We start from the raw sequence: 26,533 nt of genomic DNA, 5'->3' as shown, positions 1-26,533 counted from the left end.
TCACACCACGGTTCAAATTGGGTCAATAGAAAATAGATCAATTTAACAGAGAAATGGATAGAAAAGTGCACCAATAATTTCCCGAAAGAGTGTAGCAAAAAAAAGTACAAATGCTATAATATCTTTTCCGCTTAAAAAGGCAATAAAGATGGTATAGAAATTCTAGCCAAAATTCACATCCCCAAATTATGAGTTGTATCTTGTTAGTACGTGTAGATTTACTAAAAATTTCAATTTGACATCCACTAACACACGGGCCTTAATTGAGAACAATACTCTTTTATATTGCTTATTAGAAATATTTTGTATTTAAAAGGCTAGATGAACTGGAGGGCGAGATAAAACCTAGAGATTAGTTCATTTCCGTACACTCCTTATGTACATTGTAATTAGAGTAGCTATGGGGATAAGAACAAGTACATCAGATAAAGAAAGTCTATTGCGGCATCGGTTACACTGATTGAACGTGGTAGACAGGTTTAAACAAAAAAAAATGTGGCCAAAGGTCAAATATTCGGGCTCAATAAGGAATTGAATTCATATTTGATTCTCCCCAAAAAAAATTAATTTATTTTTTCTGAAAGGACGGGTCCAGAAAAAAAGTGTTCAACATCGTCTAAAGTTTCGCACATAACACACCATCAAAATCGCTGGTTCCTCCAATATTTTTATTTTCTTTTATTTGGTTTTTGGGCTCGGATAGCCTTTAACAACATGGTATAAAGTGCAGGCCAGATGTTTGGTCCTCAGAAACTCCTTTTATACAACAGAAGCAGAAATAACATAGGCAACAGAGGCAAAATATCGATTACTTGGTCGTACGCGTATGTATTTTTGACCGTCAACCATAAATATGCCATTAATTCAAACATTAGACCTTTAACAGTAATAACGATACTAATTGTGATTTTGAGCACAGCAATATTCATGAGAGTCCAGTTATTGAAGTTTAAATGAAATGATTTTTATGACAACGTATTAATGTATCTGTAGTGTCGTAGCCCTGGAAAAGGAAGAGAAGCAGAGCCGAGTCTAATGATGGCACAAGGTCCAGGATCCCAAGGCAGCCTTTAACCCTTGGCTAAAAATTGATTGAAAATGACTTGAATTCATATTCATGTAGCATTATATATATATATATGTGGGTAGGTGGGTGGGTATGTATGTTTATACACAGAGCGCAAATTAAATACGTTTGAATATATATATATGTTTATTTTTTCATCAATATAAAATATTTTTATTTTCATTAATACATTAATCATTATCTTCAAGCACAGTATAATACCTCTTCAGTCCATTCCCAACATAAACATATAAATAACTTAAAGAGATATAAAAAAGGCATACATATAGATATATTAGTATTCTTATTTATTTGCTAATCATTTAATCAAATACGACATTTACTACATAATAACAAATTAATCATGACCACAGAGGCAATGACAACTTTGATCTTACAATGGCTTGAAGATCGGGAAGGAATCCGACTCAAACCCGAATATTTTACGGAATGGTACACTGGGTGGTCCAAAGACCAATCCAGTAATTCCAACGATCCCCAAGCAATTTATAATGCTTCCCATGCAAATTTCTTGAATCAAAACATATCAAGGACATCTAAATCTGTCACACCAACCGATTACGGAAAGAAATCTTTCGATAGCTTTCCACCTACTGCTAAAATGCGGTCAACTGGTGTGGTCCTGCAGATTATGGATTCCATTGAGCTCGGTCACTCAATCTCTGAATTGCTTTCATGCATGTCAAAGGATGGCAGAGCTCGACGATATAAAAAACCTGAAGCCAACACTACAATAAGCTTTCCACGTGGAACACTCCGATGGACTTTGTCTGACGGCACAAATCAAATTACAGGCATCGAGTTAGAAAGAATTTCTACTATAGATTTTAATACACCTTTTGGTTGCAAGGTAGTTTTATATTTGCATATCTATATAAATATGAATAAAAGAAAGTCAAGAGATATGCACAAACACACATGAATATATTGCTTTTCTTTTTGTATAGCTATATAATATACATAATGTATATATGTGTATATACATATACGTATATATAAATATATTGTTTTTTTTTATTCAATTCTAGATTTGCGTTAAGACCTGTAACGTATCAAATGGAATACTATTCCTGACTCCAAAAAACACAAAGGTCTTGGGTGGCAAAGTACCAGCACTTTACAACGGTAACATGACACTTGAACTTGAACGTCGTCTCAGGAAAAGACTTGAGTAAGGCTTATGGTGGTATTAACATTGGAGAGTGTTCCTTATTTCCTTAAAATTAATAATCCATATTTATATATGTATTAATCTCTCTATATATCTCTCTATTAAGAGCCCAGTCTGTTCTATCGAATGATTCGATTCAACAAAGACAACCCGAGATTACAAACTCTAGCAACCTTGGAAACCAGAATCCCCCAAATACCAACATATCACCCGCACAGCCTCCACAACGATCCATAACAACGCCTCGAGTCTCAAAAAACCATGAAGAATATGACGAATTTGAAGATGACTTTGACGATGATGCGTTCCTGTTTGACCTTGTTGATCCACCAAACGAAGAGAATGATATTGATGACTTTGGCGACTTTGATGAAGATGAACTTGCTCTGCTTGAATACGAAAATATGAATAACGTAATACCTCCCACAACTACAACTCCAGCTCCAATTAACTCTTCAAATGATTATGTCCGTCAAACCGACTCCCCGCAGACTACAATCAACCGTCCCAAGACAGCTCTTAGTTTGCGCCGTACTGGATCAACACAATTAGCTACAGGTCAAACCACCCGCACAGATGCTGATAATGTATATTCTCCAAACCACCCGGAAGACCTAGCATTATCACCACCTTTTGATTCTCGAAGAAACTCACCCCCATTCATAAGCCAAGAAGAAGCGCCTACGCCGTCTACATCCACACAAAAGTCCCTCTCTCTCAAAAGGCGCTCTCAGCATCAATCGTCAGATCAAGATTCAAGAAATAAGAAGAGCAAAACTGGTATTACTACTGCAAGTAGTGCAAGCGCTGGTAGTACTTTTACTGCTGCTGCTGCTGCTGCTGCTGCTGCTGCTGCTGCTTCTACTCCGTATGTGTCCCCTTATTTCTCAGGCAACTGTCGTAAAAGCTCTGATCAGATAATAATGGCTCAGGAACGAACAGAGGATGACAGTATACCCGATGATATGTCCAGGTGGATGGAAGATAATCTGGTTGTTCTTGATGATGATGATGAAATTCAGATCAAACAAGAAAAAGACTCTCAAAAAGATGAACCAATTAACACATGTGCCAGCCTTCGCAGATTACTTTTACGCATAAAAAGCTCTATAAATTGTACTCATCCTGATCAAGTTCTTTTAAAGGTAAATCCAATTACATGCACAAATTATGTGTAGATACTATTACTATTACTATGATTATATATATATATGTAAAATAGAGATAAATATGTGCCTGTGCCTCTGTGTCTTTATGAATTTGCTATATGTTTTTTTTGCTTAAATCCAAACTTTCGTGAATATTCCTTCATCTATCCTTTGTGTAAAATTAAATAAAAAGCATTATTGTATTCACTGATATATTCTTTAGTGCAAAGGCAGCAAGTTGGGAAAACTGAGAGTCCACCCGGCTTCAGGATATTATCTAGTCGTTCATCTTGTAGATCCAGATACTGACAACCCAAACGAAGATGTAGCTGTTGTGTTTGGAGACAAGGTAACATATATATATTGGAATATTTTATAAATTATAGATAATTATATGTAGCATATTTCTAACATATATATATATATATAATAGTTTATTTCTGAGCTTTCTGGTAAACCTTACTCAGAAGTACATGCGTTAGACAAGCATGACAAGTCAAAGAGTGAACTGAAAAAGGTTTGCATTATTAGTAGCGCATTGCTGTTTTTTTATACGCATAATATATAAATGAGAATAATATTTTATTTTTGTAGGCCATTGGTAAATGTCATTCAAAATTACTTAAAACAATAGCTTTTGTGAAACTGGACCTTACAATGATGGAAACTGCAGAGGACGGAACACCTATGCCAAATGTCATTGAATATACACCTTGCTAAATAATGGTCCAATATATCTTGCTGTCTTCTTCATCTTAAAAAAATACATTGGGTGAGAGTAAGAGTATCATGTATTTGCTCTAGACTGTTCTTGTATAGTGTGTGTGCGTGTACACCAGTAAGTGAGTACTAGATATCTAATGATATCCCAAGCAAAGCATATCTTTATAAAATAACAATGGTTTCATGGATACATTCAAATTGACCGCTTATATACACTATGTATAAATACAGCGGGTATAGTACTTTTTGTGTTCAACCCATTACATCTTTTCTCTCTTTCTTTCAAATATACACACATATTTTTTTCTTCTTTACTTCTTTTTTTTCCCTTTTCTCTTTTTCCACCATATATATGTATTCATATTTTATTTATGAGCAGACGCTTTATCTCAAAATACTCATTTCTAGACAGCAAAAGAAGGCTTTTATTCTATTGTCATAGATGCTTTCATCTCTCTTTTCTCTACATCCCTCTTTTCTTTCTCTCATTCCACTGCATCCTCTTTACACTGATTATCATCATTAGCCAAATTCAATAGCATACATTTCATGGCATCGGAATCATCTAACATTATTCTACAATTTATATACTTTATAGACAAAAACGGCATCTATAGTTGAACACGGTTATCAGTACCACGCTAGAATGTACAAATAACATTTTATTTCTTTTCAGATTTATTCGATTAGACTGATTTTTTCTTATAAATGAGCTCTCTTAATTATAACATTGACATCTTCAATCAAGTAAAAAAAAAAAAAGTTTTAAAGCGTGTTTTCTTTATTGGAGACGATACTAGTTAAAAAAAGACTATATTTATTTATTTAAAGATATACATATATATACATAAAGAAACTATTCTATTTGATTTAATTTCACTTAATGCTCTTTTACATGAGTAAAGGAATAAAAAGCATGACACCAAGTTCTTTGTCCCCGCATTACGCGGCTCAATCTCCTTCAGGACGTAAACCTGACTTGGTAGCGAAGGAGGTGCTGGAATGGTGGCAAACCAACGGAAAGCACCCGTTCATCCAGCCCCACATCTCGTCACCGAGTAATGTGGGTGCGAACTCGCCAGAGAACTTACCACTAGGTGATAAGGTCCAGCTCATTCGATTACCAGTAGCTTCACCGTCAGCCGTTAAAGAGTTCAGTCAGGTTAGCAGTGAAGAGCCAGCACATCTCACCACAGGTTAGACCTCCCTCCCCCCAGCATCATGATTCCACATTGGCGATGCGATGTACACAGTAGTCTTTCCAAAAGAAAAGAGACCATGCCCCACGACTTCTCAGAATTAACTGAGCTGGCGAGTAACAACTTTCACTTTCCGATGCTTGTAGCATGGAATAATCTCCCTGCAACGGTCGCAAGAGACGCCTCACTATGAAACCGGGACTGTTGTTGCTCAAGGAGAAAACAAACGATGCGCGTTGGAGGAGGTCTATATGTAACAGAAAATTTTTTCATCTGCGATTAAAGTTTAGGACTGCGCTTTTTGTCAGGCCTGACGCTCACGTCAGAGCAAACGTGATATAGCTGTATATTCTTTTTACTGGGTTTGTGTAACTGTTTTACGACAGATAGGGAGGCTAATAATATTTAATAAAGTTACTTATAAAAGCGAATTCGCAAAGTGAAGTAAGGCAAAGCAATGAAGTAAGGAAGTAATGAAAGGTTTGGTCTTGATCGGTGTAGCAATAACTCTAAAGCTGGAGTACAAGTTTCCATGGCAGCGATTCATAGGTTACTCTAAACTGGTCTGTGCACTTTTTGTTCGAGGACACCAGAGAAAGCTATTTTGTCTTTTGCTTGTACAAGCAGACACAAAATGGAATCAATATGGACTAGTAAATATCCCCCGTATATTTCAAAACAGTATTAAATACTAAATAAAGACAGCAGAAAAGAAAGCAAAAAGTATGTATATACTTATTATCTGAATTAGCAAGAAGTGGCGGAATCTTTAATTCCGGGTCGAGTTTTATTGAGGTGAGGTTATACCAATAGTTGAAAGTATCAATGCTACATGATTTTTTCAAAAGGCATTAGGATCAATAATATATAGTTGAGGTTTTAAGTTCTAGTTTGTATCTAGGGTCACGATACAAATAAATATTCTTGTTAATTAGATACAGAAGAACCACTTGTAATACTCAAAGTATTTGTGTAGAATTATAAGAAAGAAAAGAATTGGTAGATTATCCTCTCTGTAGTAAATAATAGAAGAAGAAGGACTAGCACACATATACACACAAGATGGAAAGTACTCTATTTTAAGAGTCACCCAGAATGAGAACATATATTGTATCTTGAAAAAATAAACATTTGTATAATAGATGACCCAAAATAAAAAAAAGGTAAAAGAATAAATAGGGAATGAAAGGGAAATTGAAAAGAGGAGAGAGAGGTCACTTTTCTTCGTTTTTTTTAACAGCTGCATATTTAGGATAGTTCGTTAAATATATCAGTCAATATGTTCTTGTTTTTTAAAAACATTGACGAAGTGAATGTCTTGGGCCCTTTAGTCTTCTCGGCTTTGGGACTTTGTGGAGTTGAGTCGACTATATGATTAACCTCACCACCTGGAGGAAATTTATAAATCTGTATATATATAACATAATATTTTATCATTATCAGTGCCATTAGCATTGTACTGTACGAAATATATACCCAGTTATTTGTACGCAGCATCATCAAAAGGTGTTTGAATAGAATAGATGATTCAAGGGTAGATACAGATCCAACAAGGATCAATTTCTTTTTGGCTCGTGTTACTGCAACATTGACTCTCTTCCAATCTCTTAATAGATCTCCTACCTGTATGAAAAAGAAAAAGAAATACGAATTAACATTAATAATAAGAATAAAAATAAGAATAAGAATTGTGCACTATGTGCTGTGTGTCAATATATATAGATATTTACTTGTTTCCGTGGGTTTTTGCGAACCAATGAAATAATAATACAATCTTTGTCGCGACCTTGGTACTTATCAATAGTAGATGTTTCCAAACTTTCTATATCTCCAAAGTATTGGGCAGCTGCTCTTACTTGAGACCGATAGACAGATATTATACCCAATTGATCTGGTTTTATACCGCACATAAGCATCGTATATATGATCTAAGTAGTATGTACATGACAAATAAGAATTATGTGTATTCAACGACAGCCTTGTAAGCTCAGTTTTGCTTACTTGTTGTATTATCTTGAGCTCTGTGGGATTTTGCATCTGGTCTTTTTGGGGTCTTTCTTCAACTCCTTCAAGTGCATCTGTATCTACAAATACAATCTTGCGGCTGATAATGCCAGAATCAATAAGAACGGATTATTAAGAACGGATTATTAAGAACGGATTAAAATAAAGTACATTCTTCTGTCATCCTTTTTTTTTCTGAGAAAAAAAGTTTACCTTGGATCGAGTATATCCTTTAACCAGCAAGATACCCCACTACACAACATGTGAATACTGGCTTTCTCTGATTGACTTTTGTGTATTTCTTCTAGATTCTTGTTCAATTGTGGTATCTCCAATGAACTCATAGCCACTTGATTGTTTCCGCATTTAAGCTTGTTATCGTAAATAAGCGTGTTACACAATTTCATTATATCTTTGTTCATCCGGTATTGATATTTGAGGTACACAACAGATTGGGGATGAGCTTCAGCCAACAGATCAAATAAAGACTTTTCTAGGCCGCCGCTCTTGGCATGTTCGTTACGAATCTAATATAGAAATATACGTATATAAAATAAATTAAGCATGTGTATTGTGTGTCCAAGTGTATGTGTGTGAATAAAATAAAATATGCATTAATAGACAATCTTTATATATACCACAGGAGCCAGTTGGTATCGGTCACCGACTAATACAAAAGTTTCTGCAAATCGTAGAGGCCCAATACAAACGGGAAGTGTGATTTGTGATGCCTCGTCGATAATACAATAATCAAATTTGCGATTATGAAAGAATACACTTTTAAAGAAAAGAATTAGACTTGTTACTGGTATATTTTCTCTTTGTTTTGTTTTGCTTTGCTTTTTCTAACTATAAATATTGAACAGCTACTTACTCTTTTATGCCTAGACATGTTGTTCCGACTACTTTTTTTGATTTATAAAAGTCTTTTATGGCTTGAATAGAGTCTAGTGCCGGGTTATTCTCCGCGACGCAACTTCTTAATTCAGGCATTATCTAGTATTATTATGATGAAATTTTACGATTGTAATTCATATAAAGTCTTTTGATCAGATTTCAAAATTTTTTGGTAATAGCCATTTTTTATACTTCTTCTTTTTTACCTTTAAAGGATTTCCAATTCTTAGTACATCAATACCACTTTCACGCACTTTCAACAATACATTGTCAAGTGCAGTGTGAGTATAAGCTGCAACAAGTACAGACTTGTTTTGCATAATCAATTCCTTGATAATATGTGCCATAGTTGTTGTCTTTCCAGTGCCAGGCATACCTAATATTAAGGCATAGTCCTTTGCTATAGTTAAGAGTATATGTATCAGTTACTGCTGTTACTCTTCATTTTCTACACACACGTATATATATATATGTGTGTGTGTGTGTCCACAAAAGAAGAAGAGAGAGAATAGAGAAAAAGTGTAGGGAGTATATTCCATCGCTTAATTCTTTACCAGATAGAACCTTCATAACTGCAGCTTGTTGATCCGTATTGAGTTCTGTGGTATTGGAAATGTGTTCCAGGTCATTGTTAACAAAGTTAGGTGTTTCTAAGTCGACAATTAGCCGCTTTCGCTTTTCATCGCCACCGTCTTCATCTTTGGAAACAAGAGCCACAATGTTGTGACGCAAAGTCCCCATGCCAATCGATACATTGTCTATGTCAATACGATACGTATTATAAGTTGCGCCATCTTCGCTTTTAGGCCTCTCATACACCTGGTTGAAGTCATCATCAAATCCTTCTCCTTTCTTAGGAACCCTACGCATCGGGCGAGTCAATTGAATACGGATTAAATTTGCACTTATGAACAAGACGCTTCCCATTCCAAGATTGACGTGCCCACTGGTACTAGATATAATTACGGGATCTCCTTTGCCAATTTGTGAATGAGATAGTGGCTTAACATTATTTTTACTTTCAAAGGCGGGATCTCTGTAAAATGATCGAGTGAAGTTTTCATCATCATTTTGGAGGGGTTTTGACATCTTCATATTGTTCAAGCATCTATTAATATTATTTTACGAGAAATTGAATCAATGAACTATACAGTGTGATTTTATAAATATTTGGTACTTACTTTCCTTCTAATTCTCTGAGCTCACCTGGCTGAGTCCATATATCTTTTCGTAAGTTGTCTACATTTTCTTCTTCTAAATCAATCAAGCTTTGCCAGTGACGAAAAAAGGCAGCATCCTCTGGGCGTATTTGCTCTGTCTTGAGATCAAACCACTTGCTCAAACCACTTGAGGCACTATCGCCGCCTTCGACTGCCTTGTGAAATGCTAGACAAGTATTACTCATATTACACATTTGGCAGGTGTGGAGACTCTTTATCATTGGCGGTAAGGTTTCTTGGTTACTGAGAGCTAGTGCAAGGTTGTTGCGTGCCATTATGAGGGACTTCATCTCATTTCTAGAAGCTGGAAGTATAAAAAAACTGTTTGAGCGAGAATATAACAGGGCTCCTACATCGATAGAGGTATCTAAAGCATATGTATATATATTTAATAATGAGTATCTTTTCCTTTGCTTTGGATATTTAAGTTTTTTCTCATTTTCTTCATTTTCTCTTTTTTTTTCTGAAAATAAGTATAACAATAATACTCTTAAACGTTACTATACCATATCTGTCACTCATTAATAGTGTGTAAAGAATGGTCTGAGCACAATGTGCAATACTTTTAGTTGGTTTTCCTGTCTTGAGCTCGAATGGAACGATTAAGGTTTTCTTGTTTGGGCTTGTCTTGATCTCAATAGTTGCGTCAAGCATTCCTTTGATGCCATATGTTGGACTCCAAAGGTTCTCTTCAATGTCGAGAATTCGGCTAATGCTCAATGTATCAATATCTAGCTTTGACTTTGTCCTTGAGGTGTTGGTGTTATCGGCTAACGTTGCATTTCTTTTTGGGTATAAACCAATATAAATATCACCAAACGCTCGGATTGTGTCTATGTAATCCTTCATAATCACAAATGCTTCTTCTTCGTCTTGACCAATAGCCAAAAGAGGGATTAATGATGATCTTATCACACGCAATAATTCGGTGCGAAGGGTCGACTCTGAGAAATCTGACGTTTTTAAGGCATATTGAAATACTTGATGCATTATGTCACCATGAACAAGTGGTTGCGAGTATTCGCTCGGACCACTGGTCTTTTGTTGTAGGACTGATTTTCGAAGGCATAAGTAGCTACCCGCTACTGCTGTAATCGACAAAAGTTTGTCTGGGCAAGTTATAATAAAATTATTTTCGTTGTCTACGATCATTCTTAAAGGCCTTTCTTGTCCAGGTAGTGGTATATGAATAATGTCTCCTAAAAAAGTGTTCGTATACATCAGATCACAGAATGAAGAAGGTTTGGAGGAAAATATATTATTATGATTATTATTATAATTATTGGATTGTATATATGTATTTAAAACTAAATAAAAAATTTTGCTTACCAATACACAGCGGTGTCATCAGCCAATCTTCACGTACATGAACGTGTACAGGTACATTCTCGTCATTATCCATTAAAACCAAAACCTTTTTATTATTTTTATTATTATTATTAGATAAAGTCGGAATTTGTATACGAGTATTTGGGTAAGGATATATTATTAGGAATACCTTTTCTGGTAATCCATTCACTTCAGGTGTATTAAACTCCTGTGAAATTATGTTCAGAATAACACAGCGTCTGTATCGCCTTTTAATTGTATTAATTAACTTGACTTTAGTTTTCTAGAGGCATAATATTTAGTGTTTTTGCTTAAAAAACTGTTATGAGCTAAATAACAATTTAAAAAAAAAACCTTTTGGTTGCTATCGCCTTGTACGGACAGATTTTTGCTCTCCTGGGAAGGTTGACTGTTGCTAACTTGGATGGATTGACTATTGTTAATTATGGATAATCGATCGCTTGATAGACCTGATGGTTCAGGTACTTTGAATATAGGTTCAATTTTCTCAAAAGGAACAGAAAAAGCTACGCCACTACCACCAGTACCAGTAGCAGCAGAAGTAGGTTCTTTGTGAACACCTTCTTCTAGATCGAAAAGTAGGTTTTCGACGTCCTCTAATGGAAAATCATCGCCAAACATATAATCGTCATTATCATTGTCATTATCGTTATCATTATCATAATTAAGGTTTTGGTTTTTATTGTTGCCGTTGCTTCCATTGTCGACATCCTTGTTTTCTTGATTTTGTGCTGGGTTTTGTTGTGGGGCAATACCGAGTTCTTTTTCGAAAAGATCCAATGCTTCAAGATCTTCTAGTTTAAAGTCCGGTCCAAACATACTGTCATCGCTTTGGTTGTCTAACTGAGATGCCTGCTTCCATTTTTTTGATATAAATTGCTCTCCTTTGGTTTGGTCATTTGTGATAAATAGATCCTGGTTGGAGTAATTGTCATTGACTGGTTCTGGAAAGCAATTGGATTCTTGGTTTATTTTTTGTAGATAGTTTTGCTGTATTTGGTGAACTTTCACTTGAAGACTTCCACGGGATCTTTTAACACTCCACGGCTCTCTGACAAGCACAAATTCATAAGATATTTCGGTAAGTGTTTATTTGCAGCTTTATTTCATTTCATTTTATTTATCTATTTATTTCATTTAAATTAATTTAAAAAACAAAGACAATGAGGTCAATGTACCTTTCGGTTGGTGTTATCTGAACAATATCTTTAGACTCTCTTGTTAATGTGTTGTTTTGCTTGGCGAAACTGACAAGATCTGTTCTTGGAGAAATCTCAACGTTTTTGCCTTAATAACACAGAAAAGAAAACAAAAGACATGATTAAGCGATGAAATGGATGGATGGATCCTTTTTTGTTTTTGTTTTTATTTTTTCAAGGATTGTGCATTATAATTTTTGATCATCAATCTAACCTTGTCGCATGCGTTGTCTCTTCACACTATATACTGTTGGAGACTTTTCCCAATCATCACTTCGATCATTGTCGCTGTTAGATTCTTTTCTTTTAGGAATACTCTGCTGTGAATCTGACATTCTAAGTTACCATGACAACTATTCTTATTCATTTTTATTTTTATTTCTATTCCTGTTCCTACGCGACCGCGTTTTTTTTTTTGTATGAGACAAAATTTTATTAGTTTTCCCAAATCAAATCTTACTTCCTATATCGAAGATGTATATTCCTGGGGATATATTGGTAAAAACATACAATTGTGGAAGCGTAATAGTACAATAATATGTACAGATATAGTCGTTAATGTGGAGAGTAGGAAAATGCTTTTTTAACAAAAAAAGAGAGAGATAAGCAGTAAGAACATAAGAGAGGAGAAATGAGGGATAGGAAGAATTAGTCTATAGCATGAGATGACGGAAAGAAAAACTGCAGTGATTTTTACACAGAAATAACGGCATTGATTTGAATAAAAAAAATATCCAAGATTGTTATTCATTATGCATTTTAAAACAATATATTAATCAGTATTTGAGAAGAGAATAGGGGGATTGACGGCATATGAGGTACAAAGGATTGTAGATGGTCTGTAAAAATTATGGAGTATCTACCTTGTTTATATCAAAGTATAGACCTGCTATAAATAGGATATTTGGTAAGAGAAGGTATGGTAGTCTGATTCGGGTCGTCACACAGCAGGTACCTGAAGAGGTGACAAAGCTGGGACAAGAATATAAAGTCCAAAAGCAGGTAAAAGAAAATTATATAAGACATTAGACCATATTCAGTAGGTGGCGGTATATAAGGTCAAATACTACGTAGCCGTGTGTTATACTCGGCTCACGTTTTTAATATATATACTATGTTTTTCAAATAAATGAAAAAGATTTTGATAGAAATGAAGGCTTTATACTTCTAAAATAAAAAACTATTATAAAATCAAAATAATCTATTATCCTGCAAAAGCTTCTTATAATAGCTTAAAAAATATTGGCTCAATATTAAATTATAAGAAAAAATCAAGGAATTTATCCAAGATAATATAGTACAATCAACTATTACATTCACATAAAATTAAAATAATATAACTTATTAGCATTTAGAATATATCTTTATCTATTGTTTTAGAGTGTACTCAAGTAGATTTTTATATAGACTTGCATTTAAAATATACATCTCTTGAATAGATTATAAACTCGGGCCAATGTTAACTAATAGTAAAAAAACATTCTATTGAATAATTTCTATATGATTCTCAGAAAATAAAAGGTTTCAATAGCTTTTGAAAAGCTTATTGATATCATCAAAAGATAAGGCTTTAAAAATACAATACTATGAAAGAATATTGATTTTTGAGTGATTAAAAAAATTAATTATTTAATGTTGGCCACTAATATTTCTTTAAATATATCTATTTAAATATTAATATAACATAAATGTTATACTTTTGTTTATTATAGATTAAATCATCTTAATGATCTGGTTTATACTATATCTTTTTATTTGGTTGCTTTCATATATTAAATTATGTTTTTATTTTAGTTTATACTTCTTTTATTAATATTATATTATATTTTCTTTACAGAAACAATTAATTTCTATTGCTTTATAGAAAGATATATATGTAAATGGAAGGATGTATTGAAATATCTATAATAAAAGTATCAGTACAAAATGATAATATTTTAATTAATAAATATTTTGAATAAAGTAATAAAGCATAAAATAAAAACCTAAGTGTTAGTATTCAGAATTATAATAATTATTGTATTCAATATAATTATATATTAAAATTAAAAATATAAGCACTCAATAAAGATATATATTAAGTTATTGACAGCTAATAACAATACTAAAAGACATATTTTTTATACATAGAAATTAGATAAAAAAACATATCAAAACAACTGCTAAGACTCTGATTGATAGTACCAAATTATAATAAGTAAATCATAAAAGATAATAGTAGAGAAATATATATTATTTTGTCTCTTTAAGAAACAACACTCTCACAGTATCTATTTTTTCTATATATTAAGATATTAATCCATAAATAATCTCAAATATCTCATATATAATAGTCTATTAACTTTTCTTTTAGCTAAATAAAAATATTATCTTATTTAATACTTTAATTTTATTTTTTTATTCTTTTAAAAAAAAAATTCTAATCATTAATTTTAAATCTTAATTAAGAGTATTTTCAGTAATCTACTTTAACTTAACTTTTATTTTAGGTCTAAATATGTAATTAAAATCAGTATTTTTAGTAGTTTTGTAATATTTCAGGTACAAAATAATAGAAAATAACAAATTTGAAAAATGGAGACATATAGAAATACTTTGAAACTATATATAAGTTGTTCTTTATTCATAAATAAAAAGTGTCTCTTTTTATAAGAAAGCACAATTTGCTCTTGTCATTACGTCTTGGTTTCTTAAAACTTTCTTCCTTTACTATATTTGGTTATTAGAGTGTATTTACTGCTTAACTAATGTTGGTGTTACAATTATGACATCAAGTCATAAATCATACTTCTTTAGCTCTTAGCTATTCTTTTCTCTTTTATACTAAAGCTTTAGAACTTCTTACTAAATTAGCTTCATATTGTTCTTGTTGTAAATAAGTATTGACTACTGCTGTAATTGAGAATAAGTCTGAAGGAAATAATATAAGACCTCAGCTATTCTAGTCAAAGGTGTCTATCGATTACTTTATTATTTAACACACAGGTTTAGCATGCATGATAGTGATTATATTTCATATGATGATATCACCATAATATGGAATACATCAGTGGATTATTATAAGCATAATTATAACTCATAAACACATTTACTTTCGATGTTAATACTTCATTGAGACTACACACATTTATATAATTAATCATATATTAATTATCCCAAGATCACGTTGCTCTGATTAAGGCTTAGATAGGATCAATTACCTGACCCCAGTCATATAATTTTCCTGATCCAAAATAATATAAATAGTAGTAGTAGTTCAGTGTAGGAACCTCGTCAAACTTTGATACAAAATCTTTTCTCAATAAACAAAACCTACACAAGTTCTCACGAATCTTCGTTCCTAATCTCAAATCTTCAATTCTTCCTCTTAAAAACTTCTTCAACTTCAACCACCACAACAGTTCTGACACAGTTTACTTGGCAGTATAATATAGTTATCTTATCAATCTTTAAGATATTATCTACAGTACTAACTGTGATAATTATTGGCCTGATTACTTAATTGTTTATATATATTTTATGCTGACAAGATGATAGCTACTATGCTATCCCAATATGAATATGTTCTTATATGTGATAAATCCAATATCTGAGTGTCTGGATCACCACACTTCTTTAACTATTTTTAAATCGTTTATTTATTGCGTTTGATATGTTTTTTTATTTAGTTAAATATATAAGTGGTTTCTTGGTGTAGGTAAAAGATTTTTATTGAAAGGCTAGTGGGCACACGCACTATAGAGCTATTGCCCGCCTTTAAGAGTACAAAAAAGAATAATAGAAAGGAAAAAAACCCAAGGGGGAAAATGGGAAAAACTAGAAAGGGAAACTAAGCTAGGAGATACAAAAAAAGGGAGATAAGGATAAAATATGAAGCATGCATGAAATTCATGCAATAAATGGAAACTAAGACTAATACAGATCTAAACTAAAAATAAAAGGAGATGGCCAGTCTCATTTGGGTAGCCAGTTCAAGAAGAGTTGTCCTCTGTCTATTGCAGCATGATCAGCAAGATCAACCCCAGGGAGACAGATCTGTTCTATGTCCAACATTATTCTACAAAGAATTGGCCAAGTAAAGATCCAGAAGGCATTGTTCTTGTTGTTTTTAAGTTTCTTCAGAGGCAGCATATTGAGTACATAATCAATAGGATTGGGTTGTACTGTAGAATAGAGATGGAGACGAATTGCAGCTCCAGTGCACTCAATGACATGATGACGGCTGGTGGTATGCAATCCACAGGAACAAGGTTGAGGACGTCCAGGAAGCCACCCCATACGCCAACGTATGAATCTACTACGTTTATAGTTAGTCATGGGAAGCCAGAGAATAGGGTCAACACCAAGAGAAGGACGGCAAGCAGAGAGAAGTATTTGTTGAGAGCGTTGCAAGGAGAGGTCCTGGTTCAAAAATGAATGAATGGCATGCTTGCAAGCTTTAGAATCAGCATTCTGACGATTGGAGAGAGACAACCAAATGGGATTAGCTAAAAGCTTAAACCATTGGTGTGCTGGGTTTGTAAGAACAGGTCGAAGAAGAGTAAACAGAGCCTCATCAGGCAACCAGAAAGCACGATATACAAACTTGAAACCAAGAGTCAAGATCCTCTCCCTCATGCTAGGAAGATTCCCAAGGTGACGGAAAACACATGTAGAAGATGTGGAGTGACCTCCAAAAATCATGCGTAAGCATGTGTTCTGGGCCTTTTCAAGCACAGCAACTTGTTTAATGTTGAAGCAGGATATTGCCAGGCCATACTCAAATTGTGGACGAATAAACTGGCGATACAAACGAATTGAGAGTAGACGTGACAACCCAGTGTGATTGACACCAAGTGATTGAAGAGCACGCATGCTGTTGATAGCAGAGACACAATTACGAGAGATGAGAAGAGATGGATCAATAGTCCCCTTTGCTGAGAAGGGAACACCAAGGTAAGGAAACGAATGAGCATGAGGAATAGGCACATTGTAGAGAGAGAATGACAAAGGAGAAAGAGAACAAGAATGGTGAAGGATCATGCACTTGGTGGGACTCCAACGATATCCTAGCTCTTGAGAATGTTGTTCAGCAGAATTCAGAATGACAGGCATAGCTTCTGGTGTAGCAATGATGGCAACATCGTCAGCAAAAAGTAGTGAATTGACTAATTGATCATTGAGTCTTGTGGCAGCAGTCTGATTAAATACTGTGTTACAAAGTTCCCCTGCAGCACGAAGAGCAACTGGTAGAGAATTTATGTACACAGAATAAAGGTGGGGAGAAAGCACAGATCCTTGCATAACGCCAGTCAATGGTTGGAATGATCTGGATGTTGCACCAGAAAGCAACACCTCAACTTGAACATTGTCAAAAAGACTTTGTAACAAAGCTAACATAGCATCAGAGGCAAGAGGACGTAACGATGTCCATACTACAGAACGATCAACAGTGTCATATGCAGACTTGATATCAAGAAAAGCCAAGACTGGTGGTGCTTTGAATAGAGCTGTGTGACGACGGACCATCTCATGGAGACAAAGAACTTGATCAAGGGAGCTACGTTGACGTTGGAATCCACCCTGTGCAATATCAATTGTTGGAGACACATCTTCAAGAGGAAACTGTAGACAATATTCCATGGCTTTTCTCAGGATAGACGTTAAGCTAATGGGACGATAGTTAGCAGGGTCATGAGTATCACCCTTTTTAAAGATGGGGACAATTTGTGCAGTACGCCATGCAAGAGGTGCAGAACCCCATTGCCAACAAAGCTGGAACAAAAGACAAAGAACAGGAGAGACTTGCTTAACAATTGGGTGAAGCATTTCAGCACGAAGATGGTCAACACCAGTGTTGTGGTGGTTGAAGTTGAAGAAGTTTTTAAGAGGAAGAATTCAAGATTTGAAATTAGGAACGAAGATTCGTGAGAACTTGTGTAGGTTTTGTTTATTGAGAAAGATTTTGTATCAAAGTTTGACCAGGTTCCTACACTGAACTACTACTGCTATTTATATTGTTTTGGATTGGGAAAATTATATGACTGGAGTCAGGTAATCGATCCTATCTGAGCCTTAATCAGAGCAACGTGATCTTGGGATAATTAATGTATGATTAATTATATAAATGTGTGTAGTCCCAATGAAGTATTAACATCGAAAGTAAATGTGTTTATGAGTTATAATTATGCTTATAATAATCCACTGATGTATCCCATATTATGGTGATATCATCATATGAAATATAATCACTATCATGTATGCTAAACCTGTGTGTTAAATAATAAAGTAATCGGTAGACACCTTTGACTGGAATAGCTGAGGCCTTATATTATTTCCTTCAGACTTATTCTCAATTACAGCAGTAGTCAATACTCATTTACAACAACCAGGAGCCTTGCGTGTAGGAAGCTTGAGAATTGCACTCTCTACAGAAAGATGAGTAAAAGGACACGATTCATCAATTGCAATTGGTGATGAAATCATCACTGTCTGGTCTGGAGGGCGGTGTACAGGAAGAAATTGACCTGAGAAAATCTGTTGAAGATGATCAGCCATTTTGTTAGCAGCTACTTGAGGTCCACCCGGATCCACAAAGACAGGACTGGTTTGACGATGGCTTTTAATACGTTTCATTGTTGCTGTGGTCTTTGCAAAGTCTTGTGTTGCCAATTTGTTGCAGAATTCTTTCCATGTTTCACGTTGACAACGCTGGACTGATAACCTAACAGCATGACATGCATCCTGATGGCGCATCCAGCATATAGCCTTCTGCAAACCACTAGAATGACGCCAGCGTTGGTAGCTGCATTCTCTCAGATCCATTGCTTCTTGAAGGTCCACTGACCAGAACCAGTACTTTTGCATGGTACGTGGTGTACGACGACCAACAGCAGTGTCCAAAGCATCATAGATAGCTTGAGCAAAAGCAGAGCACAGAGAATCTACAGGAGGAGGAGAAGAAGAAGAAAGGAAAGCACTGAACTGCTCTGTCAGATTGTCCAATGACGCAGAAGCTGTATCAATGTAGATCTTGAGAGTGTCAGGCTGAGCAAGCTTGGAAAGATTCCAAAGTAGGCGCGGATGATTAGTAGGGGGAGGGGGAGGTGAAACATAGGGAGTGAAAGTGAGGTTGACCATTTTGTGATCAGAGCCTAAAGAAAGATCAGAACGAATTTGCATAGAAGGATTGAGAAGGGGGGACATAGAAAGAAATAAATCAATGACACTGGAACGTGAGGTACCAGAGCCACCAGAAAGAAAGGTAGGAATACCAAATGCAAGTAATTCATTCCAACAAGTGAGACCAGTTGCCTGGATCCACTGAAGAAAAGAAGTTCCTCGCGAAGTGATAGCATGGTCACCAAGAAAGGATCCCATACGTGAATTAAAATCACCACAAAAAATAGTGTTAGAAGAAGGAATAGAAGAAGAAGAGAGGGGGAGGTTATAAAGAATAGAAATTGCATCGTCATTAGAAAGAGAAGGGGGAAGATAAATGCAATGAATAAGAAAATCAAATACAATACAAGAAAGAACATAAGGAGAAGAAGAAGGAACAATAGAAATGGGGTAAGGGAAAGAAGGATTTACAAGAAGAGAAATACCCATGCAGCCACGGCTAGCATTGGGGACAGACTGACCATAGGTATGGTACTGCTGCCAAGAAGTAGGATAACAATGGGGGGACAAAAGCCACGTTTCAGTGATAAAAAGAAGGGAAGTAAGTGGAGCATATGAAAGGATCGTAGGTATGGTCTGTTTTGCAAGACCATTTGCATTCCATAATGTAATTGTTACTGGATTCATAGATCAGAGAATGAAGGGATGGTGATGCTGGCAGTATGTATAGAGATGTCCAAGTCTTTTTTGGTGGGTCGTGGGGAACAATCTCAGCTAGTTGGTCATCACTAATCCATCCCTGAGAGCAAAAGGAACGTGCAACAGCAAACTTGACAGGAGCCCTAATGAATTCAATGGCACGTAGCATACGATCATTGTGAACATGTATAGCTTTTGTTGCCCTATCATCAAGTGAAAGAGAGGTCAGAGCTGGGTCACGGAGGTGAACAGGGTCCAGAGGATCAAAGTTATCCAAAGTAGTAACACCATAACTTGCCAGGATAGTCTTGAGCTCAGGAGCATACTCATTATGTACAAGCATTCCCATCACCTTACGATCAGGATAGTGGAGATCCAGCACACGTGCATTGTCTATCTTTAATTTCCTAAGACGTTGACGTTGAGTACTAATGGGGAGACGGATAGCATTAGGTACATAAACAATTTGAAACCCCTGATCAGCATTTTCTTTAATTGTCATGCCACGAACAACAGCAGCAATGGCCCTAGCAGTTGGAGCCCTTTTACGTGGTGTTTTAGAAACGAAAGTCTTGGTGGATTCAGTGGAATGATGGGTTGGGAATGCAGGAAGTGATGGAAAATCAGCCTGAGAAACAACTGGAACAGAGGCAGCAATAGTAGCATATTTGGATGCTGCAGCACCAACAGAAAAATCAACACTCTCCTTTGTCAAACGTGCAATAGTGGCTTTTGCAGTAGCAAGAGCCTTACACAACTCAATATTTTCTTTTTGAACAGCCTTCAATGCAGAAAGACGTTCATCATAAGCCTGGAAACGGTCCCAAATATCCTGAAGAGTGGGCATTACAGTTGGAAGAACAGGTGCAATGTCAGATTCAATTTCATAGATATCTGCCATAGAAATACTATGACCCAAGATGGAAACAGAAGGGGACACAACAGGCTCACTTGCAGAACGAACTTCAGGAATTTTGTGTTGGACTGCATTGATCAAAGATTGCATGGATGAAGCAGTAAATGTTGCACCACATTTGCATTTAAACTGTGGGCTACCAGTACGAGAAGTAGACCCATTAGAAACAATTTTGCCTGTAGTCTGGCAATGTGAACAGGACAAAACATTGTGCAATTTTTTAAAGTCTGCCTTGAGGCCAGACAAAATGAGAGCAGTGGGAGTAGGGCGGCCAGTGGAATTAATCACCTGTTTTTGGGAACCAATCATTGTTGGAGGAGCTTGAAAAAAAATTTCGTGGGAACCAGGAGCAGACAAAGCAGAAAAAGAAAGGTCTGAAACTGGGACAAAAAAGTGCGAAGTTGATGGTAAAACACCAGAACCACCTTCAGAGAAGAAGAAAAGAGCTGGAGACGATAACAGAGGTACAGGCAATCGAGATGTAGTTGGAGATGCTGACAATCTTGAGTGATTTCAGTGCAGATGTGAAGATGATTGCAATGATGATTCCAACAATTTGAAAAAAAGTTAATTAAAAAAAATAAAAATTGGTAGATATATAAAAACAACTATGGTTTCTTGGTGTAGTTGGTTATCACGTCTGTCTAACACACAGACGGTCGCCAGTTCAAGTCTGGCAGAAATCATTTTTAATTTTGGCGTGTATTTTTGACAGTCACATGTGACGGATTCGGTCAGGTGTTGACCATTGTCGTTCCAGATCTGGGTTAGTCTTTTACTATAACAAAGTCAAAAGGTCAACTGCACTTGGAACCAAATAGTACATATAAAATCAAAAAGAGAATAAAAGATAATTTTTATTAATAGAATTGTATTGTCTTACACAGTTTTCTAAACTAATATTGTGCCTTATCTGCAGTAGTTATTATATTATATTTAAATTAAAGAAGAGTCATTATACTGCGGTTTGTGGTATATGCACCACAATTGAGTGAAGAACAAACTCCACGACCAAATACTGATTCCTTCTTGCTAATGAACCTGGAAAGTTAACAATCTCTGGAACTGTTACACATCAGGCACGCGTACACTACACACACATACAGTATAAACCAACCATTACACAACAGGGATTTTAATAGTAACAGACATAAACAATATTATTTTGTCTCTTTAATAAATGCCACTCTCACAGTATCTACTTTTCCCATTATTGAGATACTAAACCATGAATCGATCCCAAATACCTCATTACTAATCTTTCAACAACAAAAAAACACTTACTAACTTAGCTAATATGAATAAATAGGAATACAGTGGTTTATATACTCTTATACTGATATAAATCTTTGTAGTATTTATATAAATTTAAAAGTGAAAATATAAAAGTCAATTATTTCTCATGACACTTAAGAAGTATATATTTTAAAGAAATTAAAGTATATAAGTGTATACCCAGGTAAAGTTAGTACTATAGGAGGAACAAAAGAAAAATAAAGAAATTCAAAAGGGTTTGAAGATTTTGGGCAAGGTATTTTATTTCAAAAGAAAAAAAAGAATTCAATTCGATTATTTTCCTAAATTCCATTTCAGTATACGTTTAAGTAATTACAAGTGCGATGGGTTATTCTCCAGAATTATTGTTTCTTCTAAGAAGATCTATTAATGTGATGATTTTCTGGTCAGATTATCCAGAGAGATTTGATAAAGAAGAGTATTTATACGATTTATAATATTTTAGTTTTCCTACCCTCTACTGGGGTAGTATTTCCGGACTCTGATTAAATATACATGTAGTTTCTCAATTAAATATAATTATGCTATACATGTAATATATGTAATTGGGCATCCCGTTTCACGGTGATAATGACTGGTGTAGACAGACTAAAAAGTTCAAAAAAATGCAAGCCGTATTATTGGATTTTTTTTTAAAAAAAAAGTGTAGAAATTTTGAACTTTCAAAACAAAACTCAAACGGTCCTGACTGGCTTGTCTTCTTTTATTGTCAATCTGATCAGGAAGAAGATTATTCTTTTAATGAAAGAAATGTGCCGCAGTACGAAAGGCCTGAATAAAACGGTAATAATATAATTTTACCTAATGGGAGAGATGGTATTATGAGTATTTAACTTTACCTAATATGGAGCCGAACTAATTTCAAACTTTTCTTGTGAACAAATGTGAGCAACCATAAATTAACCAGATTGGATAAGCTCGTTATGAACTTTTCTTGAACTTTTTTAGTCAGTTTACCAATTAAGACTAAGAGTAAAATATAGATGCATTATACAGTATTTTCTATTGATTCCCTCCCCTTTACATAATTCACAGCTCATAAATACTGTAAAATGATCATACACAAAAAATACACAAACAAAACTAATACATGATACCACCATGAGAAATTAAGGGTCTATTTAAAGGATTATTATTTTCTATAACATATAAATTATATTTGCTTTCTATTAATATGGTATTTAAAAGAAGACTTTCTTTACAATGCTTTTATTCTCAAATATTCTAAATAAAGTATATAACGTTTTATATAATATCTCACTTTCTTTTTTTTCATTCATCTTCAAAGAAATATATATATATAGCTGGTGGTGAGCGAAACAAAGCTATAGTCTTCGATTTAATCTGGATACTCGTATTCTCGCCCGTTCCATACAATTTATATGCTATTAATGTACATATATACCTCAAAATCTTTACCGAGACTTATAGTAATATAATGCTTATATAATATTGCTACAAAAGTAAAATATATTAATATTAATAAAAACCAATCACATAAATTGTTAATTTGATGTATGAGATAAATATGTATTACTTATACCGAAAATATGACCATTACTCTACAATATATATTGTATAGCTTCATAGAAAAGAGGGAGGAGAAGATAGATAAATAAATTGCAAAAAAAAAGGTCGGTTGCAATAAAAATTAATTATATAGAGCTAGGAACGACTGTATTAAAGCATAATAGTAAATGATGGATATATGCCAGTATGTCAGTGTGTTTATATCTCTATTTACACACAAAATATTAATACCTAATTTATCATGTTAGGAATAGGAATATATATATAGATATAATATCAGAAAACATTATAGATTTATTTCTCTATGAATATTATCATATTATAGCCTTTATATAATGTCTTACAAGTATTCTATAAACGAAAACTCAGGCAATAACATCATATTAGGATTTGCATCTACTAGAGCTTATTTGCCGCTCTTGATTCGTTATATTAAATAAGTATAGAGGTTAAGATTAAGATTAAGATTAAAATAGTATATTGAGATGATATATCGAATGAAAAGTTTGATAATTTTAAGTAGCTAAATATCCAATATTCTAAATAAACATCTATCTAAGAGATCTACTGAACCACGCGGATTTTTGACACTATGCATATTATCAAGCACTAATGGTACAATACCAAAGATTAATATCCAGGGAGTGGCTATCGTGTTTTACAGTCTTTGAAATTAAGTATAACATAATAGATTGCTACAATATTTTTAGTAACTGCTTACCATAATTAGCTTTTCAGGGTATATAAAGTATTATATAGCATCAAGCTCTCAATTAATTGAATGTAAATATAAATAAATATAAGTAAAGCCATATTGAATACTATTAACCAAGAAAGACAATCAATAATAATAATAATATGCATATGTAATATCTGAACGCATTAATTCTTGGATATTAAGTAGATTCATAAGCCAAGTTCAAATATTCCCAATAAAATAAATCAATAGAAGAAAATCAGAGACATTAAAATTATAAATATATCAACATGATCATTTCCATACAAATAAGTATAAAGTGCTGAGAAGATATTATCAAAAAAAAAATCAAATAATAAATATTTTGATTTGTGCAAGATACTTGACCTTTATTTTAGACCGGTTATATCACAATTGAACTGTCTATTACGCAAAGATATTTGACCAAAAGGCTTTATTGTTTAATGAAATTTAACGCTTCAGCCACATAATGTACTATTAAAAATCATTAAAGTGCAGACGAAGAAAAAGCTTTATAAGGAGAATTATGTATTATACGTTTATAAGAGATAGTAGCTCATATTAGAGATGTATGAGATAAAAGTTAAGAAGACATTATAGTCTTATGAGAGCCAATATAACCTGTTTAGATATATACATATATATAAATGGTCTTTATTATTATATTCGCTAAAACGTTATACTAATTTTTTTACTCGGTATTTTTTTTCTCAACTTCTACAAGAGATTGGTATAAGACAATTGAATATTTTAGACCCCCCACAAAATGATATTCTAATCATTGATATTTTTCAAATGAGATAAAGACTTTAAAGATTATGAGGAGGTCAAATAATACAAAACATTTTGTAAATACATATTTTTTAAAATAAAATAACTTATAATTTGGTTCCATGATTCATGCCGAGTTTAAACGATGTACTTTATTGAGTGTAGCATTTTGATATGACCTTCATCTTTGATCGATTGTGTAGCTCGGGAAATATCATTATCTACAAAATTTCTGTGGTCTGAAACTAAAAAGAAGAAGAAGAAGAAGAAGAAGAAGAATAAAAGAAATTTGTTTCTAAAGGGAGAGCGGGTAATCTGGGATATCTTCTGAATATGAACAAATGTCTCACTGAAACCTTGATATAAGCCTCGAATGAGTAAATCCAGTGTCATCATATTTATTACATGGGATTAGTATATATATGTAAGTTTTGTTTGTTTGTTGGAAAATATCCACCTTCCGCGCTCTTTTCACTTACTTTATCTCTCGATCCAACTTACCTACAAACATGATAATATCTAGAATAGCCAAATGTTTTGTATTTTGGACCTTTGCAACAGTTGTCCTCGGTGGAAGAGCAAGCTTGACAGACCCAATAGTGTGCGACTGCGGATTCGAGGATGAAAATACCTTTGTATGGGCTAATGTATGGTATGCTGATTTTGCAACATACAAAGTGCCTTTGCAAGACGACAATAATTATATTGTCATGGATTATACCGTTCCTCCCCAAGACAACGAGTCTTTCAGCCGTGAATTTAAGCCAAATAATGTGCAGCTGGTAGATGGAGTTACCCAGTTATCTGTCGTCACCGAGAATGGAAAAGCTTCATCCGCGTCTTTTGCAACAAAGAGGTAAGTACATATGACAAGAGAAAGCAAAGATCAATAAAAAAATATTAATGCAAAAGGCCAATAGAGAGGATTTCTTGTACGGTAGTTTCCGCGCAAGCTTAAAGACAACAGACGTTTCTGGTACAGTTGCCGCCTTTTTCTTTTATCGTAACGACACATGCGAGATCGATATGGAATCTCTTAGTCATATCAAAAATCCATGGAATACATACTTTGCGGTCCAGCCTCAAATATACAACGATGATGGAACTGCCTCAAACCTTACTCACGAAAAGAGTGTCCTTGATTTTGACCCAACTACAGTAAGTATGATGTTGAATATATGCAAGTTATAACCAATTGCTCATATTTCTATTGGAAATTAGGACTTTCATGAGTACAGATTTGATTGGACTCCCAGTAATGTGAAATTTTATATCGACGGGGTTAAGCTCTATACTATGACAACAAACATACCAGATGCTCCTGGCCGTGTTATACTTAATCACTGGTCAGATGGAAATCCAAACTTTAGTGAAGGACCACCCGCCCAGAAGGCTATCCTGGAAGTGGCAAATATGACAGTGTTTTTTAACACATCCGATACAAAAGAGTCATTATCCTGCAAAAATGCGAAAACAGCTTGCAGTATTCGAGGTAATACACTTT

General features: G+C 34.3%; 4 protein-coding genes and 1 non-coding gene across 5 annotated transcripts; 3 read left to right on the top strand and 2 right to left on the bottom strand.

The window, feature by feature from the left end:
* Positions 1–3,145: 3,145 nt before the first annotated feature.
* On the top strand, positions 3,146–4,199 carry PHYBLDRAFT_157966 (hypothetical protein). The gene is made up of 4 exons (XM_018433707.1): positions 3,146–3,403; positions 3,630–3,755; positions 3,840–3,923; positions 4,001–4,199. Exons 1-4 carry the CDS (start codon positions 3,182–3,184, stop codon positions 4,124–4,126), a joined length of 558 nt encoding a protein of 185 aa, XP_018294671.1. The 5' UTR covers positions 3,146–3,181; the 3' UTR covers positions 4,127–4,199.
* Positions 4,200–15,952: 11,753 nt separating this feature from the next.
* Positions 15,953–16,852, bottom strand: PHYBLDRAFT_165153 (hypothetical protein; the record flags this gene model as incomplete). The annotated part of the gene is made up of 1 exon (XM_018435170.1): positions 15,953–16,852. One exon carries the CDS (start codon positions 16,850–16,852, stop codon positions 15,953–15,955), a length of 900 nt encoding a protein of 299 aa, XP_018294670.1.
* Positions 16,853–18,352: 1,500 nt separating this feature from the next.
* Positions 18,353–21,401, bottom strand: PHYBLDRAFT_142143 (hypothetical protein; the record flags this gene model as incomplete). Its single annotated transcript, XM_018430747.1, has 3 exons — positions 18,353–19,735; positions 19,866–21,216; positions 21,364–21,401. The coding sequence occupies 3 exons, from the start codon at positions 21,399–21,401 to the stop codon at positions 18,353–18,355; spliced, it is 2,772 nt and encodes a 923-aa protein (XP_018294669.1).
* PHYBLDRAFT_t87 lies at positions 21,327–21,400 on the top strand. Its single transcript has one exon. It is a non-coding gene; the product is annotated as a tRNA-Val (tRNA).
* Positions 21,402–26,253: 4,852 nt separating the features above from the next.
* On the top strand, positions 26,254–26,481 carry PHYBLDRAFT_103744 (glycoside hydrolase family 16 protein; the record flags this gene model as incomplete). Its single annotated transcript, XM_018427788.1, has 1 exon — positions 26,254–26,481. A coding segment is annotated over one exon (228 nt), but the record flags the coding sequence as incomplete, so codon positions are not given.
* Between the last annotated feature and the right edge of the window lie 52 nt (positions 26,482–26,533).

Source organism: Phycomyces blakesleeanus (assembly GCF_001638985.1).
Source record: "Phycomyces blakesleeanus NRRL 1555(-) unplaced genomic scaffold PHYBLscaffold_5, whole genome shotgun sequence".
NCBI classification, from domain to species: Eukaryota; Fungi; Mucoromycota; class Mucoromycetes; order Mucorales; family Phycomycetaceae; genus Phycomyces; species Phycomyces blakesleeanus.
The sequence above is the reverse complement of the archived record's forward strand: the minus strand, read 5'-3'. Positions and strand labels throughout refer to the sequence as shown.